The sequence below is a fragment of the Trachymyrmex cornetzi genome, unplaced genomic scaffold (genome assembly GCF_001594075.2).
Source record: "Trachymyrmex cornetzi isolate Tcor2-1 unplaced genomic scaffold, Tcor1.1 scaffold81, whole genome shotgun sequence".
NCBI classification, from domain to species: domain Eukaryota; kingdom Metazoa; phylum Arthropoda; class Insecta; order Hymenoptera; family Formicidae; genus Trachymyrmex; species Trachymyrmex cornetzi.
Genome location: NW_017300147.1, coordinates 243,423 through 259,019, shown reverse-complemented (window position 1 = coordinate 259,019; position 15,597 = coordinate 243,423). Strand labels below are relative to the sequence as shown.

Sequence of the window (15,597 nt, the reverse complement as noted above, 5' to 3'; positions counted from 1 at the left end):
CATCGATATTTTGATTGTGAATTTTGGTAGATGAATTTAATTCTATAAAAAAATATGTAAAATACAATCTGACTTCTATGATCCAAAAACTCGTTATTAAAGTTTTGATAAGTATACTAAAATTTTTTAACACTTTTGTATAATTAGGAACAATGAAAAATTTGTTTTGTTCTCCAAGACTTTTATTGCCGAATTAGTTCTTTTTGTATTCTTCATTTCACAAAGTTTATTCTTTAATTAATTTTTGTATAATACACCAACTGCTGGCTTTAACTATTTCAGTTAAAAATTTTGAAATTTTCGTGTCTTGAGGATATAAAATAATTATTGGACTAATGCCTATTATAATGATTTATTATTGATCTCTTAGCAATCTGAATTTAACATCTAGAAGCATTAATAATTTATATTATCAACAATGACGTAAATCTATTATTTAGACTTTGCTTTATAAAAAAATATATGCATATTTTATGAAAATATGCATATATTTAAAATATTTGAAATATGTGAATAAACAAGATAATTTCTTTTTTATTTTATCTCGTATTATATTTATACATACAACAATAATATTTCTTTTACAGCTACATCTTTAATTACTTACGTCTTCCTTAAAAAAAAATATATATATATATATCTTATAAGCAAAACCTAAGTAATTAAAAGTGTAAGAGAAACTTTATTATTTTAATTATTATACATGAATATAATTATATATGAATATGTATATAAAAGAGAAATCGCTTTGTTTATTCATACATATACATATCTGAATATCTATTATATTTGAATTTTATAAACGAAAGTCAATTTCTCGAATTATTTTTTCCAAATAAATTTTCTATGACCATTGAAATGTAACTTTTAAGCGCTCCGCATGTAATGGAATAGCACCATAAAAATTTCTGATTCATGCAAATTTCTTCGTTTCTAAACACTAGAGGGAGTAGAAAGGCCTCAGGCTGCCACGTATGCGCAGCACATATCTAAACGCGATACAGGTACAATCGTGCCCCTCGAGTGCGATTCCGAAGTCCGCTCCGAAATTGCTTCGTCCTGGATATGGCGACTGTTTGCCGGAGCGGTGCAGAGAAGAGGGGAGAGTGCTTGAAAATCTGCCGAGAATTTTATCGCGTTGTAGACACGCGGGCGAATGAGCGAAGCTATCTCCATTCTGCGATTTCTCTCACTCTCTCCCGCTTCTATTTCTCTCTCTCTCTTTCTCTCCATTATCTTTTGCAACTTGGGAGTCGTACTATCCACGGCTCCTTCCTCGCCCCTTTCTCACCTCTCGTCTCTCACGCGAAAAGAATGTTCAATTATGCAAAAATACGTGCGAAAGTTTTACCGTAGGCACTCATTCTGCGAAAGGTATTTTGGAATAAATATATCATTCGAAGGAGGAATGCGAATCAGCACATTATTGACGACTACTTTTTGTTTTTACACTTTTGTTTTTATTACTGGTATTACTGTTTACAGACGTTCTTTTCGCACATTTGTCAATGAACTAATTGATAAATCGTCGATTAATGATAATTTCTCGATTTAGGTACTTGATAAGGTCTTTACTTCATTTAATCTATGTCACACTTTGTTGTGCTGCAACACGTTTCTACGAACACATTTCTTAATTCTTTTGCAAATAATATTTTTGGCAAACAGTACTCTAAGAAATTTTAATCTTGTGTTCTCTGTATAGATCTAATTACCTCATAGCTCATTTATTCATTTTTTATTTAATAATAAATTTGATTGAATGCGCTACGCGCACTAATGTATATTAAAACTACTGTACACCGATTCAATCTGTGTAAAAGTAAAATGCAAATATTTCGGAATACAAAATACAGATTTTATTTAACAGCATAATAAAGTGTATTGAGGATTTCATGGTTTAATCCGTTTTTATATTTATATTAAACACATATTTTTACGTCAATTTGTGTACGACGGCTTTAATAATTCAGTGTACCAGTGCGTACTGAATACATCCACTCGAATTCGCTAAAAAACATTTTTACATTTTAAGAATTCATGTAAAATTTAATTTCCTTTATGCACACGTTTATATTGCTGCTAGTTTGTCTGGATGAGTTCTAATATTCTTAGTAAACAAGAAACAAATAGCGATTGAGAACATAATTTTTTTCTTAAACCCATACAAGATAAATTATAATATTATTATTATATATCACAAACATGATGTATACAAACAAGATAGATAGATATAGAGAGAGAATAAATTTTTACAACTGTTGCGCTTGATTTAATCATGACAGGGGTTGTCCTATTTCCATCAAATTGACCTATAGAGAGAGAAATCAAGTTTTCCCAAAAATCAATTCTCAATTTTATTCGTGTCGGTTTTATATGCGACATTTTGCGAGATTCTCGCACAGACAAGCTTCTTTTATTAAAGGACACGCTTTTTATCCTTCTTAAGCGCTATTAAAAAGCCTTTGGAAATACCGACATGACGCAAAGCTCGCTCGTTTGAAATCTTTCTTAAGTACCTCATATTATAAAGCTCTCTTGAAGAAAATAGCAATTACTAATGTAAAAAATGTATAATAAATTCCCTCCATCTCTCTCTCTCGCTCTTTTTTCCTCTTTATTTCTCGTAATCTATGGACGGAGCGGAAAACGTGAAAGCGTCTAATGTTTTGAATGATTTTCGCTGTAGTTTGAACAGAATTTCTAATTGGATTTTTATAAACGTGAATTTGAACGGCAATGCTGACAGAATTTTAATTGGAGCTTTTCGAGGTTTTTTTCGTCAAGTCTTTTAATTTCTATCAAAGAAAGCACAAACTAAGATTACATCGAGATGCCTCATTTGTAGAGGCCCGATAAATTATGACATAATTAGCATGGTAATAATGATCTCTCGTAAAAAAACAAATAAGAAATACAAAATAAATTGCTGTTATTAATTGATTAAAGCAAGGTAAATATCAGTTTTTAAAGAAGAATATCATATTTAATGAATACGATAGTAATTTATTCAAAGTTAATATCAAACCTAATAAACAAAATATTGGTAACGAATTTATTCTATAAAACGTTAAATATTTCTGTTATAATTGGCTGCTTTTCAGTACTTAAGTATTTTTGCGGCGTACAAAGTGTTCTGCTATGCAAACAACTGTGTTGTTCAATTCGACGAAGCTTGAGGCAGTAGACAGCGGCATGAGTCGCTCCTTGTCGTCACATTATTATTTCACAAAATAATGCGATCGTTTCTCGTGAATAATTAATATTGCACAATAATATATATAGCGAGATGTTTCAACGCAATAGTCGTTTGTCAAGCAAAAAATCTGAATTCGATATTTTCGGAACTGCCGCGTACAATATATGTACCAATATGATATTTTTATAGGAATTTTGGGTAGAAAATATTCCACTGTATTGAGAGGAACAAGTAGCTTCAATTATCATGATTTAACTTATAGTAATTTTTAGTTAACACTGTTTGAACATTTTTAGTTTTATTAAACATATATATTTTAGTTATTATTACCACATAGTGTGTAGAAGTGAATTAAAAAAAACTGTTATGTCCATATAAAATTGCGATAGTATTTACTGAATAAAAATATTTATTTTATTTACCATTTATATTTTGATATTTTACTATAGCATGGTGAACGTTTAAATAATACGTCTCAGCAAAGCCTCTTCAAATATTCTTTTCCCGATATAATATATCGACATGCACTTCTAATAAACGAATTATCTACCGGTGTGGCGATAACAATTAACTGCCAATAGAAGGAGCATTTTTTGCCAGCAATTTCCAGCTGAACGCAGAATAATAAGTTATCCAAAGTATGGGTATAACACATCGATTAGATAGAAGTTACATAAGATAAATGTATAATACTTTCATCCATATACTTGTACGGTCGAAAATGCACATGTAATCGTAAATGGAAATGGAAAAGGCTATCTATAAAATCGGGATTTAAATTTCTCAGACATCAGTAATAACAAGTTAGCGATCTTGAGAACCAGTAAGACTTGTCACAGATTACATGTCACATCCACGATTGTAACTCGATGCACTTGGCAGCGCCAGCGTAACGGGGATTTGCATAAGCGCATTTGCGTAAGAGATTATTTTAAAGCACTTGGAATAATTCTCCTGCTCCGCGTCATATCAGAAATGATTCCGGCAGGGAACTGTGACAAATTGATATACTTTCTTTACGTTCGACACGTAACAGATTTCACACGAAACTTTACGCTTATTTTTCTCACACAACAGTTTTTTATGTTCCTTAATTTTTAAATTCCATTTAATCTCCAAAATACGCCATTAACCTTAGGGGCAAGTGTTGCATATTTGTAACACGTTCACTTTAAAATTGGGATAAATTTGGAGTTAATTTTGGATTTGTGCACATTAATTAATTTAAGTTTTAAAGAACAGAAATGTATACGTATATATTATACCATAGCATTGAAATGTATAATAGTATTGGGTTGACTAATAATTCTGTTTGGTTCTTTTACTTATAATAAGAGACGATATTTACAATAAAAAAAATTTTTATGAAAGGCCATAGCTTCAGTAAAAAATGGCCGTTGCGATCCATTATTTGCTATCTTTTGGACCGCATCTGAAATATCACCTGTCAATAACAATATGAGGCTCCAAAATTTGGATTAATGTTTAGAGCTGTTCAGAGCACCTAAAATCATCTATATATCAGTAAAAATCACAAGGAATTATTGGAAAAATTAATAAAAGACATCGTTTTTGAAAAACGCTTTAGAGGGTTAAAAGCAGTTTGGATGTACAATTAATGACATGTTTGGCATGGAAAAAAGGGTTGCAAGAAAATGTTTGCAATATTTTGGAATAACGTTTTCGCGCTTGGCTTCCTGGGGGGAAGAAAGTGACATAGTCCACGTGACGCCACTTTAGCCTCATATATGCAACGTTATTCTTTATCGACACCGACGACACAAAACCACGGGTGGTTTTTATTAAAATGTTGAACCCTCCCGCTATCTCTCCTCTTTCTCGCCGTGGAAGAAATCAATTTGAACTCTATGACGATACCATCGTCTATTCGATTCCCCGTGTCATTCTTGCCCGAATTTCGATTTCGTTTGAATCATGCGCGTGATATCGACTCACCTGCCGGATGAGAAAAAGGAAAAAGGAAAAGGTAAAATATACAGGGTGGGAGGAGAAAATCGCGGCGACGTTCTGAAAGGATTGGAAATGGGAAGGTGTCGCGTTTCTTGGCGACGCGTTTAGATCGCTGCGCATCCCGATTTCAGCCGTAATCCGCACAGGATCCCTATACCGCAAAGGCAGATAGATCATTTCCACCCCTTTTGCAGCACGAACGTGTGCATATCACTGTGAATAGAGACATCACCCTCGAGAATTGAGTTATCGAGAAAGTAAAGGCAAATCGCGTGTTATTCAATGCGTTCCTACTATATAATGGATCGTTATTACAAGACCGATAGAAATGTTTAACATTTAAAACTGAACGTAAATCGATGGTGAGAGGACAAACAAACTAAAACAAGTCACATAATCAAAGTAACAAAACGAAATGTATTATAGAAAAAAAGGTGGTATTATATATGGCCAGTGTAGATACAATGTTAATTAATTATAAAATATATTTATTTTAGTGGAAAGCCATATTACCACTCTTGTGGTTTCTCTTCGAGCAATGTCACATTTTTATAGATAGTGTCCTAAGTAATAAATATTTTATAACTTTAAGTTTAGAACAATATTTTGATAACTGTAATTGTTAAGTTTTAAATTTAAATATTGATTATTAACAAAGTTAATAATTATTGTACAAAATGTAAATAGGGTGCCATAATACCACCTTGTCCTCTATAATTTATTTACATTTAATATTTGTTTGATTTCTAAAAATTCAAAAATTGGTTCTTAATTTAAAAATATCTAAAATGTAGCAATTTATAGTTACTACATTTATTCAAATATAGCAATCTATTAAAAAATTTTCTTAAAAATTCAAAAATTTTTCAATTGGATGATTCTTCCATATTTAATTTGAAAACAAAATAATAAAAGATGAGAAAAACGGAAGAAATATGGTAGATTCTTCTATACTGTTTATTTTAAGAAATAGCTTATCCTCTGGTCACGTGGAGTTGATTGATCCTCGGATGTGTATCGAGTACACATCTTCGCCAGCGAGAAACCAACAATGGCCGTTGATCACCTCGAGAATCGCGCGACTCGTATGGCATAAACGGCATGCGGACCTTAGATCACGTAGACTTTAACAATAGCGGATTCCTCGCCACGCAGACAATGCACACTGATCGGGTCGAGTAAGAGTCCACTCGTCTTTGTTTGACTAGTTATACAATGCGAGGGAGCACGAAGAATGACTAATTGTACACTTAATATTTCAATTTTTTTAATCATTACTTAATATACTTGAAATTAAATATTAAATGTTTAGTTTATAAGAAGATTTTCAAACAGAGCAAAAAATTAAAAGATTCATTGTGAGAAATTTTGTGTCTTATGAAATAATTCCATGAATTTTATCTTTATCTATTTTTTAATAAAAAATTCAATATTATAATCATTAATTAATACTTCAATTAAAATAACAATTGCATGAACGAGTAGAAACTTCTAATATTATATGAAAAAAAAAACTCGATGCAGAATTCCAAGAACAATACGTAGTTAGGGAAGTTCGATAACGTATTTACCGCTTAGAAGGAAAAGTCCGCAGGCTACGAGGGTCCTATGATCGGAATAACAATGGCCGATCATAGCCGACACCGTCGCGGCAAGGATCAGGATCGCGGCGACCACTTGGAACGGTGCGGAGATCCTGAAACAAGAAGATTGAGAAAAAACATGAAGACTCGAATTAGATCGTCATTAAGGATGAGGAAGCGTCTTCGCCGTTCATTTATGCATTCGCAACGCTACGCATTTTAAATGCGCTAGTTTTAAATGTTCTAGCTTCTACATCGCGTTTCTCGGGGCAGGAAAAAAACAATAACAGCAGCAGCTATTCGTCTATTGCTGCAACCCCATTCTTGAAATCGATAGCAATTTATAGCAGCCTTTATTAGGGTGCTAAAGTGTGATTTTACGTTTTACTATTTTTTTCAAGCGCGTCAAGCTGTGAATAAAGATTGTAAACGTAAGAATATTCGATCGAGAACATTTTTACGAGCAGACGCGGGGACGATATCTATCATAAATGTCGCGATTTATCCGTCGCAATTTCTTCCACTTAAGATTCCGTACACAATGTTGCCTCTTTCCGAGTCGTATTTTTAATTTCGGCACGCATTCCGTAAAATGGATTAGTATTGATATTCATTAATGTTCCTGAATTGAAAATAATTTTAAAATACAAAAATAAAATTAAAATGTTGTTTTAGTTTGATCTGTGCTGTTTTCATATTTAATATGTTATCTCGTTTATAACAGATTTAGAATCTTTATAATTACAAGAATCATTTAGTATAAACAATTAGGGTGAACTTCCGAAACCGTCCAGCGTCCGATTGCCAAAAATTTTGGCAGAAATATTCCAAATGATGTCAAATGAATACCCTTAACTGAATTTTCATCGACACGAAGTACTCGATGTACGTAATTTAATACCAAAAATGTTTACACAAAGTTATGTATCGCTGGAATGGAGTTTCGTAAATGTTGCTTCCGTGCCAAGGGGCATTCGACTTTCCACGCAAAGCGAGGATGTTTTTGACTTGTGTCAAGACTCAAAACTATAAATCAATATTTTTCTTGTAAAAATACTAGATATTATAAAACGTGAATCAGTACTCAAAGAAATGGTATGCAAAAAGATTTATTAATTCATTAAGTTCCAAGAAGAATAAGACGCTACAATTTTTTAATTTGTACCTCAATTTAGCATTTGTACTTCAATTTGCGTATCAATTATTTTGTTTTCGACACCTTTTCCTGGTTCTTCAATCAACCCATTACAACTATGTGATAAACGTCAATAGCTACACTGTTAGAAATGTAACCACGAGCTTCTCCTTTACATGTAAATGAAGCTTGTAATTATGAACGAAATTAAAAGTAAAAAAAATGAATGATTTAACTGAAAATTAAGTTACAGTAGTTACTTAAATGTAATGAACGTGTACATTAAATTTATGAAAAATACATTAAATTCCATGTACATGTACATAAATATACTTTTTTAGTTATAAATATATTAAATTTTTAATGTAATGTCATGAAATTAAATTTAAATTAAATTCAATTGTGTAACTTAAAAGTTAATGAAATTTAAGAACACATTTCTAACAGTGTACGAAACGCATCCTAAGTTACAAAAAGGGTCAAGAGACAAGAGTACGTCCAGTTCTAACCGAAGAATAGTCGCGTCTATAATTCAAATATATTCCACGAAAAGAAGAAAAAAAGCCGAGGTGAGAGAATCGCGCGGAATATCGAGTACGTTTTCCATACTGAAAATTCAACGAAGACGACGTCCATATATACAACTCTTCGTAAAATTCCTGCTGTACTCGATTCTTAGCAGCCTGCGCTTCCGGAGGAACGCGAGTCGTTACATCGCGAGGGATTTTCGTTTGCAAGTGGAGGACCACCGCGGGATGAGTTTCGAAGCAGAGCTATAATACACACGTATTCGTAGCTATCGGGGTAAATGGGGCATACCGGGTAACGGCGCGCAGCAGCCCGCCTATCGACCTACTCCGACATTTAAGTCTCGATCTCGCGGCAATTTCATGGCGTGACTCCTGTCGGTTGCTGTGACTCCTCTTGTTTCCGCGCGAGCTTCAGGCATTTGTATACGATGAACCGCACTGTTTATAACCGCGGAAATTATTATATTTAACAAAAAAAAGTTCAGTAAAAGCCGTAAATCTGAGAAAAAAATATGGAATCTTGGATAAATATAATAATCAAGATATGACTATCAAGATGAATGGGAAGTTGTTGAACGCTAGTGTACCCGATGGATACACAAATTTGTAATTGAGTCTCAAATTATATTTATTGAAAATTTTCACATAAAAAAAAATATAATCATATATTCATTCAAAATTTCGGGTTTTTAAAAAATATTTATTCACAAAAAAACTATGAATATTTAACGAGTATTCATATTTATTCAAACAAAATATAAACTGAAGAAAATAGCTCTAATAAGCAATCGTTACCCCTTAACCGACGCTGTGATGACTTTAAGTAAAAAAATAATTTTATTTATTTTTGTCATACTCAGATTTTATGAAGGAAACTTAGAAATTTTGAAAAATATTTTAGAAAGCAATATATTTTTTATTTATAAATATCTATTTGATAGAACGCCATACATATTCCAATATAATTCCGGTTACATCACAGTAATGTTATAAACATTTTATAAGATATCTTGGGCAGATCCTTTAACAGAGTTGATAAAAAATCATGTTTTAAATATGTTTTAAACATGTTTCTTTTTTATAATGTTTAAAGTATGTATGAAGCATTAAAAACGTATTTTAAAAACATAACGTTTTGTTCTGAAAAAAAAAAAAAATCATTTTTTACCAATCCTGTTATTTAATATTGTTAAAATTGAGTTAGTTAAATTGATTATAGAATTTTCGATTAGTCGAAACAAAATTATTATAACTTTCCGTAGTTTTGGGTAAATAAATAATTTTGCGCGAAATTGAGCGACCGTTGGACGACTGCCGGAACAGTTTGACGAAATTACGCTCACTTTTAGCGCTTCTGGAACTCAAGGTTTCGAAGCGTAAAGCTCGAAACTCTCGGTTCGTGCACGCCACAATGCAATCGCGCGTCGTCTCGCAGTTCCGTCGTCGTGTGGTAATACCGTAGAATCGAATTATGCGGCGTCGGTCGCCGCGGGAGATGGGAATTAATAGTTTCGGTCGGCGAGGAGAAAAGCTACGCGTCGACGAGGCGATGAGGGAATAGGGACGTCGGCGTTGTTCACCGATGGGACCGGGTATGGATATTGGGCAGTGGGCTGGCAGACTTGCCTAGCAATAAATCAGACCCGTCCCGCGGTAATATACTGCTCGGTCAGCCTGTTTAACCGTAATAAAGCGCATTGCTCCCAAAGCGACTGGAAATCGAGAAGTCTCGCAAGACACGGTTTTTGGCGTTTCAGTAAACTCCGCGAATCGATCACGACGTCGCATTCCACAATATATTTCGCGAATGTAAATTTTGAAGGAATTTTGTTGTATAAGGTTAATCTCCTGAGAGTGCTGGAGCAAAAATAAGCTGCAAATGCTTCCAATAAAGATTAAATTGGTGCAAACATTTCTGGGGGTTTTCGAATTACCAAGTAATCCAATTTTCAAAAAAGCAGCATTTGAAATGAAAATTGATCAACTCATAAATGACACAAAATTATTTCTATAAAGATATACAAATATATGTATGTATATAAACAATAAAAAAAACATTTTGTATTTGCGTTAAAATCGGTCCTTGTGTTAATTTTTTTATATATCCAAATGTTAATTTAACATGGCATGATTATTTAAATATTTTGTTCTAAATTGATATTTAATATTTCTTAGTATTAAAGTATTGCACAATTTATGAATAAGTAAACAAGTATCGTAAAAAAACGATATCGTTATAAACGTAAATTCTAAAATAAATAAATAAAAGTTAATATACATGTTAATTTAAGATATTATAATGTTAATTATATTTCAAGAAATATACTCTTACTGTTTATATGTAAATTGTTTAGATCAAATTTTACATAATGTTTATGTTACATTTTTATATATTCATCTTTTATAAAATTAATAGAAAGATTTAAGTGAAGTGAAGTTTGGGACACGTAATTAATTATCTTAAAATTTATGTTTTAAGACTACATTGTTTTTATATTATTTGTTTAATAATTCATAAATTGTGTTATCTTAACACGAAGAAATGTTAAATATCAACTTAACACAAACTTTCCAACTGTACAATACAATAATATCTGTGTAGTTAGTTGTTTTCTCGTAATGTTTAAAAGTCGTTTGTAATGTTTAAAAAGTTAAGGCTTTCTGCGCTGTACAGACTTTTAAATTATGAAGCTTGTCGCGTAGATATGATTTTGTACGAGAGATTTAAAATTCGTTGAAGATGTACGTTGAAGTTAAGACGCGATTAAGCTTGAAAGTACGTGAGGAAAAATCGCCGAGACTTTCCAAAATTGCAGAACGTCGCGTCGGGCTGTCTCGAGGATGAAGTGGACGAAAGTTTCTTTTTGAGTAGGCGACAAATATCTTTTCCACTTCGATTTCATAGCAATCGAGGGAAAACAAACGTTCGTTCAAGGGGCCGAGGATAATAAAAAAGGTAACACATTATTACTTTCTCGTTAACAGTAATAGTAACACGTTACTTTTAGAAATTAATAATGAGTAACGAGTTAAGTTTATTTCTTCTAAAAAGTGACGATAATCCGTTGCTTTTACAAAGTAACGTTCCCAACCCTGAATATGTATACAGGATTCCTAAATAATATCTCTAAATTCCCTTATATGGAGTACCAGACGTGACACTTTATGCTAAAATAAATAATTTTGTCTTGCTGCTCGATGCCTGTTATTTCTTCATCACAGGGTGAATGTGGTACTTGTACTATTATATTACGTCCAAATACAACATGTGCACTGTTAGAAATGTTCTTAAATTTCATTAACTTTTAAGTTACATAATTGAATTTAACTTGAATTTAATTTCATGACATTACATTTAATGTATTTGTAACTAAAAAGTATATTTATGCACATGTACATAAAATTTTATTAAAAGTACATTAAATTTCATAAATTTAATGTACACGTTCATTACATTTAAGTAACTACTGTAACTTAATTTTCAGTTAAATCATTCATTACTTTTAATTTCGTTCATAACCACCAGCTTCATTTACATGTAAAGGAAGCTCGTGGTTACATTTCTAACAGTGTGATCTTTACGAAAAAGCAAAACGCTCGTCTAAGAGGAGGAAGACGTTCACATGAAGGATGTGTTACATCATCGACCACAAGCATCTCCATGTTCGGTGCGGATCAATTGGGACAATTTGACGAGCGGCCGGTCGGCGATACGGCGCCATTGCCCAGTTTTGGAGTGCCTATCCCGGTGCGTAATGCCGCATAACCGTTCTGCATTACATACGGGTGTAGGATCGGTATGCGAGTGCAACCTCCCCGCGTCCATGCTTGGGCGCGCGCGCGCGCGCGCGTAAGCCATCATCCACCCTCCGAGAGGTAGGGGCGGCATGTATTTCGCGGGGTGAATAGCCGACGCGGTATGTTCCTGGCTCGACGCCAGGCCGGGGTAACTATCAGCGCTACCACATTAATAGAGTTTTATTGTTATTTACGGCAAGGGTGGGTCGCCCAACCCTCATCGCGCCCCTTCACACGCCCATATCGCTATAATAACCTGCTGCGAATTAATCGCCGTGCGTTCGATTTATTTTATTACACGCTACTTTAAACGCTATTCGTACACCGATTGCTATTGCAGTTTGTACTCGTCCGTGCGAATAGCGGCGTGCTCGATTGTCGCGTAAATCGCCACGATTGTGATTCGTGCGATAACATAATTCCGCTCCATGAGTAGGATATTATTACATGATAAATATCATTGTTTTTTCGTTAATCCTTATGCATGCATATTTATCGTCCTTTTTTAACACCGATACTTAAATACTTAACGTAAGATGCCCTTTTTATTTTAAGAATTTATTTTACGCCTTTATTGTTAAATTCATAATGTCAAATTATAGCCAATTTGAATTGTTTTTAAACTATAAGTCGCCATTGTTTCCATTCCATATATATTGTTAATTTAACTAAAATAATAGAATTAAACAATTTGACTAAAGAGAGAGAGAGAGAGAGAGAGAGAGAGAGAGAGAACGTAAATTTATTATTTACTGAGAACATACGTTAATGGTGCTTAGTTTGAAACTAAGCATAGAAATGGAATAATTTATATTTTGATACACACGAAAGTTAAAAATAACAAAATATTGTTTAACTTAAAGGTTTGAGTTATGTACCATTGCTTCTTGTCGAATATATTTATTGACAAGATTTCGTGACCCGCATGTGAAACAAAGAAATAGAAAGATGCGTCGCAATAACACCGTCATAAATTGGTAAACACTTAAAAGATTAGGTCTATTTAGAAGCTAGCTATATTTTTCAAATCTCATAGGTTTGTTCTTAAGTACCTACTCTCAAATTTCTTAGAATGGAAGTTGACCTAGTTTCTGAAAAAGAGTGAAAATATTAGAAAAAGTAGGGCAAATGAGAGTACAGCGCGGTACTTGGTGCGTAAATTCAACAAATAGTTAATAAAAATTAAACATAAATATATTTAGCTTGCCTCAAAAACTCGAACGCTTCGGCCACATTTTCAACGATACGAGTAGTTTAAAAATGGAATGTTTTACATTCCTGCATAAAACAGGCGAGTTCTCGTGCAAAAATAAATTCAACATGGTTCCATGCCAGATGATTTTAAAAAGAAACCTAAGAGGCGAAACCTAAGATTGAATGTTATAAAATAAAACCAAAAGAAATTAATAAGTTATCTCAATTATCATAAAATCCTGATTTATAATTGTTCATCTTGCTCATCACTTGTCGCACCCAACTGTTTCAAAATATGTATCTTAAAAATTCGCTTTAATGGAATTTTTCAGGCAGATTCAAATTCAACGTAATACTTAAAAAAAAGGTTATTCTTTTTCTCGCACTAAAAATTATTAAAAATTTTTAAACTAATATAATTATTATTTATAGTCTTGACCATAAAAAAGTATAAAGTAGCCCCACCAAATTGAAATAAACATTTATTTTAACTAAAGCTAAATTGAAAACTAGTTTTATTAAAAAATAATATTTATTTTCACAACAATTTTAATACTTTATTAGTTTAATTTTGGCCTCATTATCGCTTTTTCCAAGAAAACGGTGCCAAGAAAAATCCACAAAAGTATTTTATATTCATAGTCAAGCTGTATTTGTGTGTTAATCCTTTCTTACATAGAATAAGCAAAAAGCGTAAAGATCGAATAAAATATCGTGCAATTTCCGAAGGATGAAAAAACATTTCCATTTTTATTTCCTTAATTTTACAGTCAATAGCAAGCTGCTGCAGCTTTCAAATTAGAATCGAATTACGAAACTTTTACTTCGCAAAAGAATCTTTGCAAGAGAAAGCGTGAGAGAGACGTGATTGCAAAACAGAGAACGTCTGGACGAGGATATACATTTAAAAGTTCTCGTTATCGCCGTCGTAATTTCGCCGACAAACTCGATCAATTCGTCCGCGTCACGTTCGCGCTAATGTATCTCCGCTCGTTCGCGTTCCAGCTTACAGCATCTTACACTTTAGCGTGAAATTTCAGAAGACGCGACACGGCACGGCACTGTCACACGAGCGTAGAAGCTCGGATTTCGCACAAGTGCCACTTTGCCCGGCGTCGAGTCTCTCGCATCGCATTGCATTTCCCCGAAATTATTGACCTCCGGCTCGTGATGCTTCAGCTTTTTGCTTAAAGATTGCTTTTGTGGAAACAGCCCGTTTCATGTTTGAAACCTCGCTTCACAGGACAATAAAATTTTTACTTCGGTCCATTATTATATACATCTTCATTGCATAGGATCGCTGATAGGTTCAAACGCAACTTAATTCTCACGCCAATTACACACGGTTTACATTGTTGCACAATCTAAATGATGATTTTCATATATTTTTAGCTTCTGAAAATAAATGTAAAGTTAAAAAGTTTCATTTCATACCACAAATTTTGAAAAATCAAGGACTTGATTTTTGAGAAATTTTACAAATTTGAATAATTTACAACTTTTTCTATTACTTTACAAAGTAAAATACATAAGAATCACCATTTAGATATTGAGAAACAAAAACCTTGTAAATCAACGTAATTTTTTAACGTTAAATGTAGCCAATAAGTTTAAGTATTGTAATATGTCACTTCAAATTATACACAACAAAATAGAATTCATATTCGTCTACACTGATAGAAATGTATAACCACGAGCTTCCTTTACATGTAAATGAAGCTCGTGATTATGAACGAAATTAAAAGTAATGAATGATTTAACTGAAAATTTAGTTACAGTAGTTATTAATCACCATTTAGATATTGAGAAACAAAAACCTTGTAAATCAACGTAATTTTTTAACGTTAAATATAGCCAATAAGTTTAAGTATTGTAATATGTCACTTCAAATTATACATAAACAACAAAATAGAATTCATATTCGTCTACACTGATAGAAATGTATAACCACGAGCTTCCTTTACATGTAAATGAAGCTCGTGATTATGAACGAAATTAAAACGTAACGAATGATTTAACTGAAAATTTAGGTACAGTATAGTTACTTAAATGTAATGAACGTGTTCATTAAATTTATGAAATTTAATGTATTTTTAATAAAATTTTATGAAAAGTACATTAAATTTCATAAATTTTCATGAAAAATACATTAAATTTTATGTACATGTACATAAATATACTTTTTAG

At 32.6% G+C, this 15,597-nt stretch overlaps 1 protein-coding gene across 1 annotated transcript in view; it reads right to left on the bottom strand.

Annotated features, from left to right (window-relative positions):
* The window catches only part of LOC108768595 (uncharacterized), a 126,173-nt gene that overhangs the window by 31,746 nt on the left and 78,830 nt on the right, over positions 1-15,597 (bottom strand). The window contains exon 4 of the mRNA XM_018519077.1: positions 6,742-6,866. Within this exon, the coding sequence (XP_018374579.1) occupies positions 6,742-6,866 (125 nt within the window). The remainder of the gene's footprint in view (positions 1-6,741; positions 6,867-15,597) is intronic.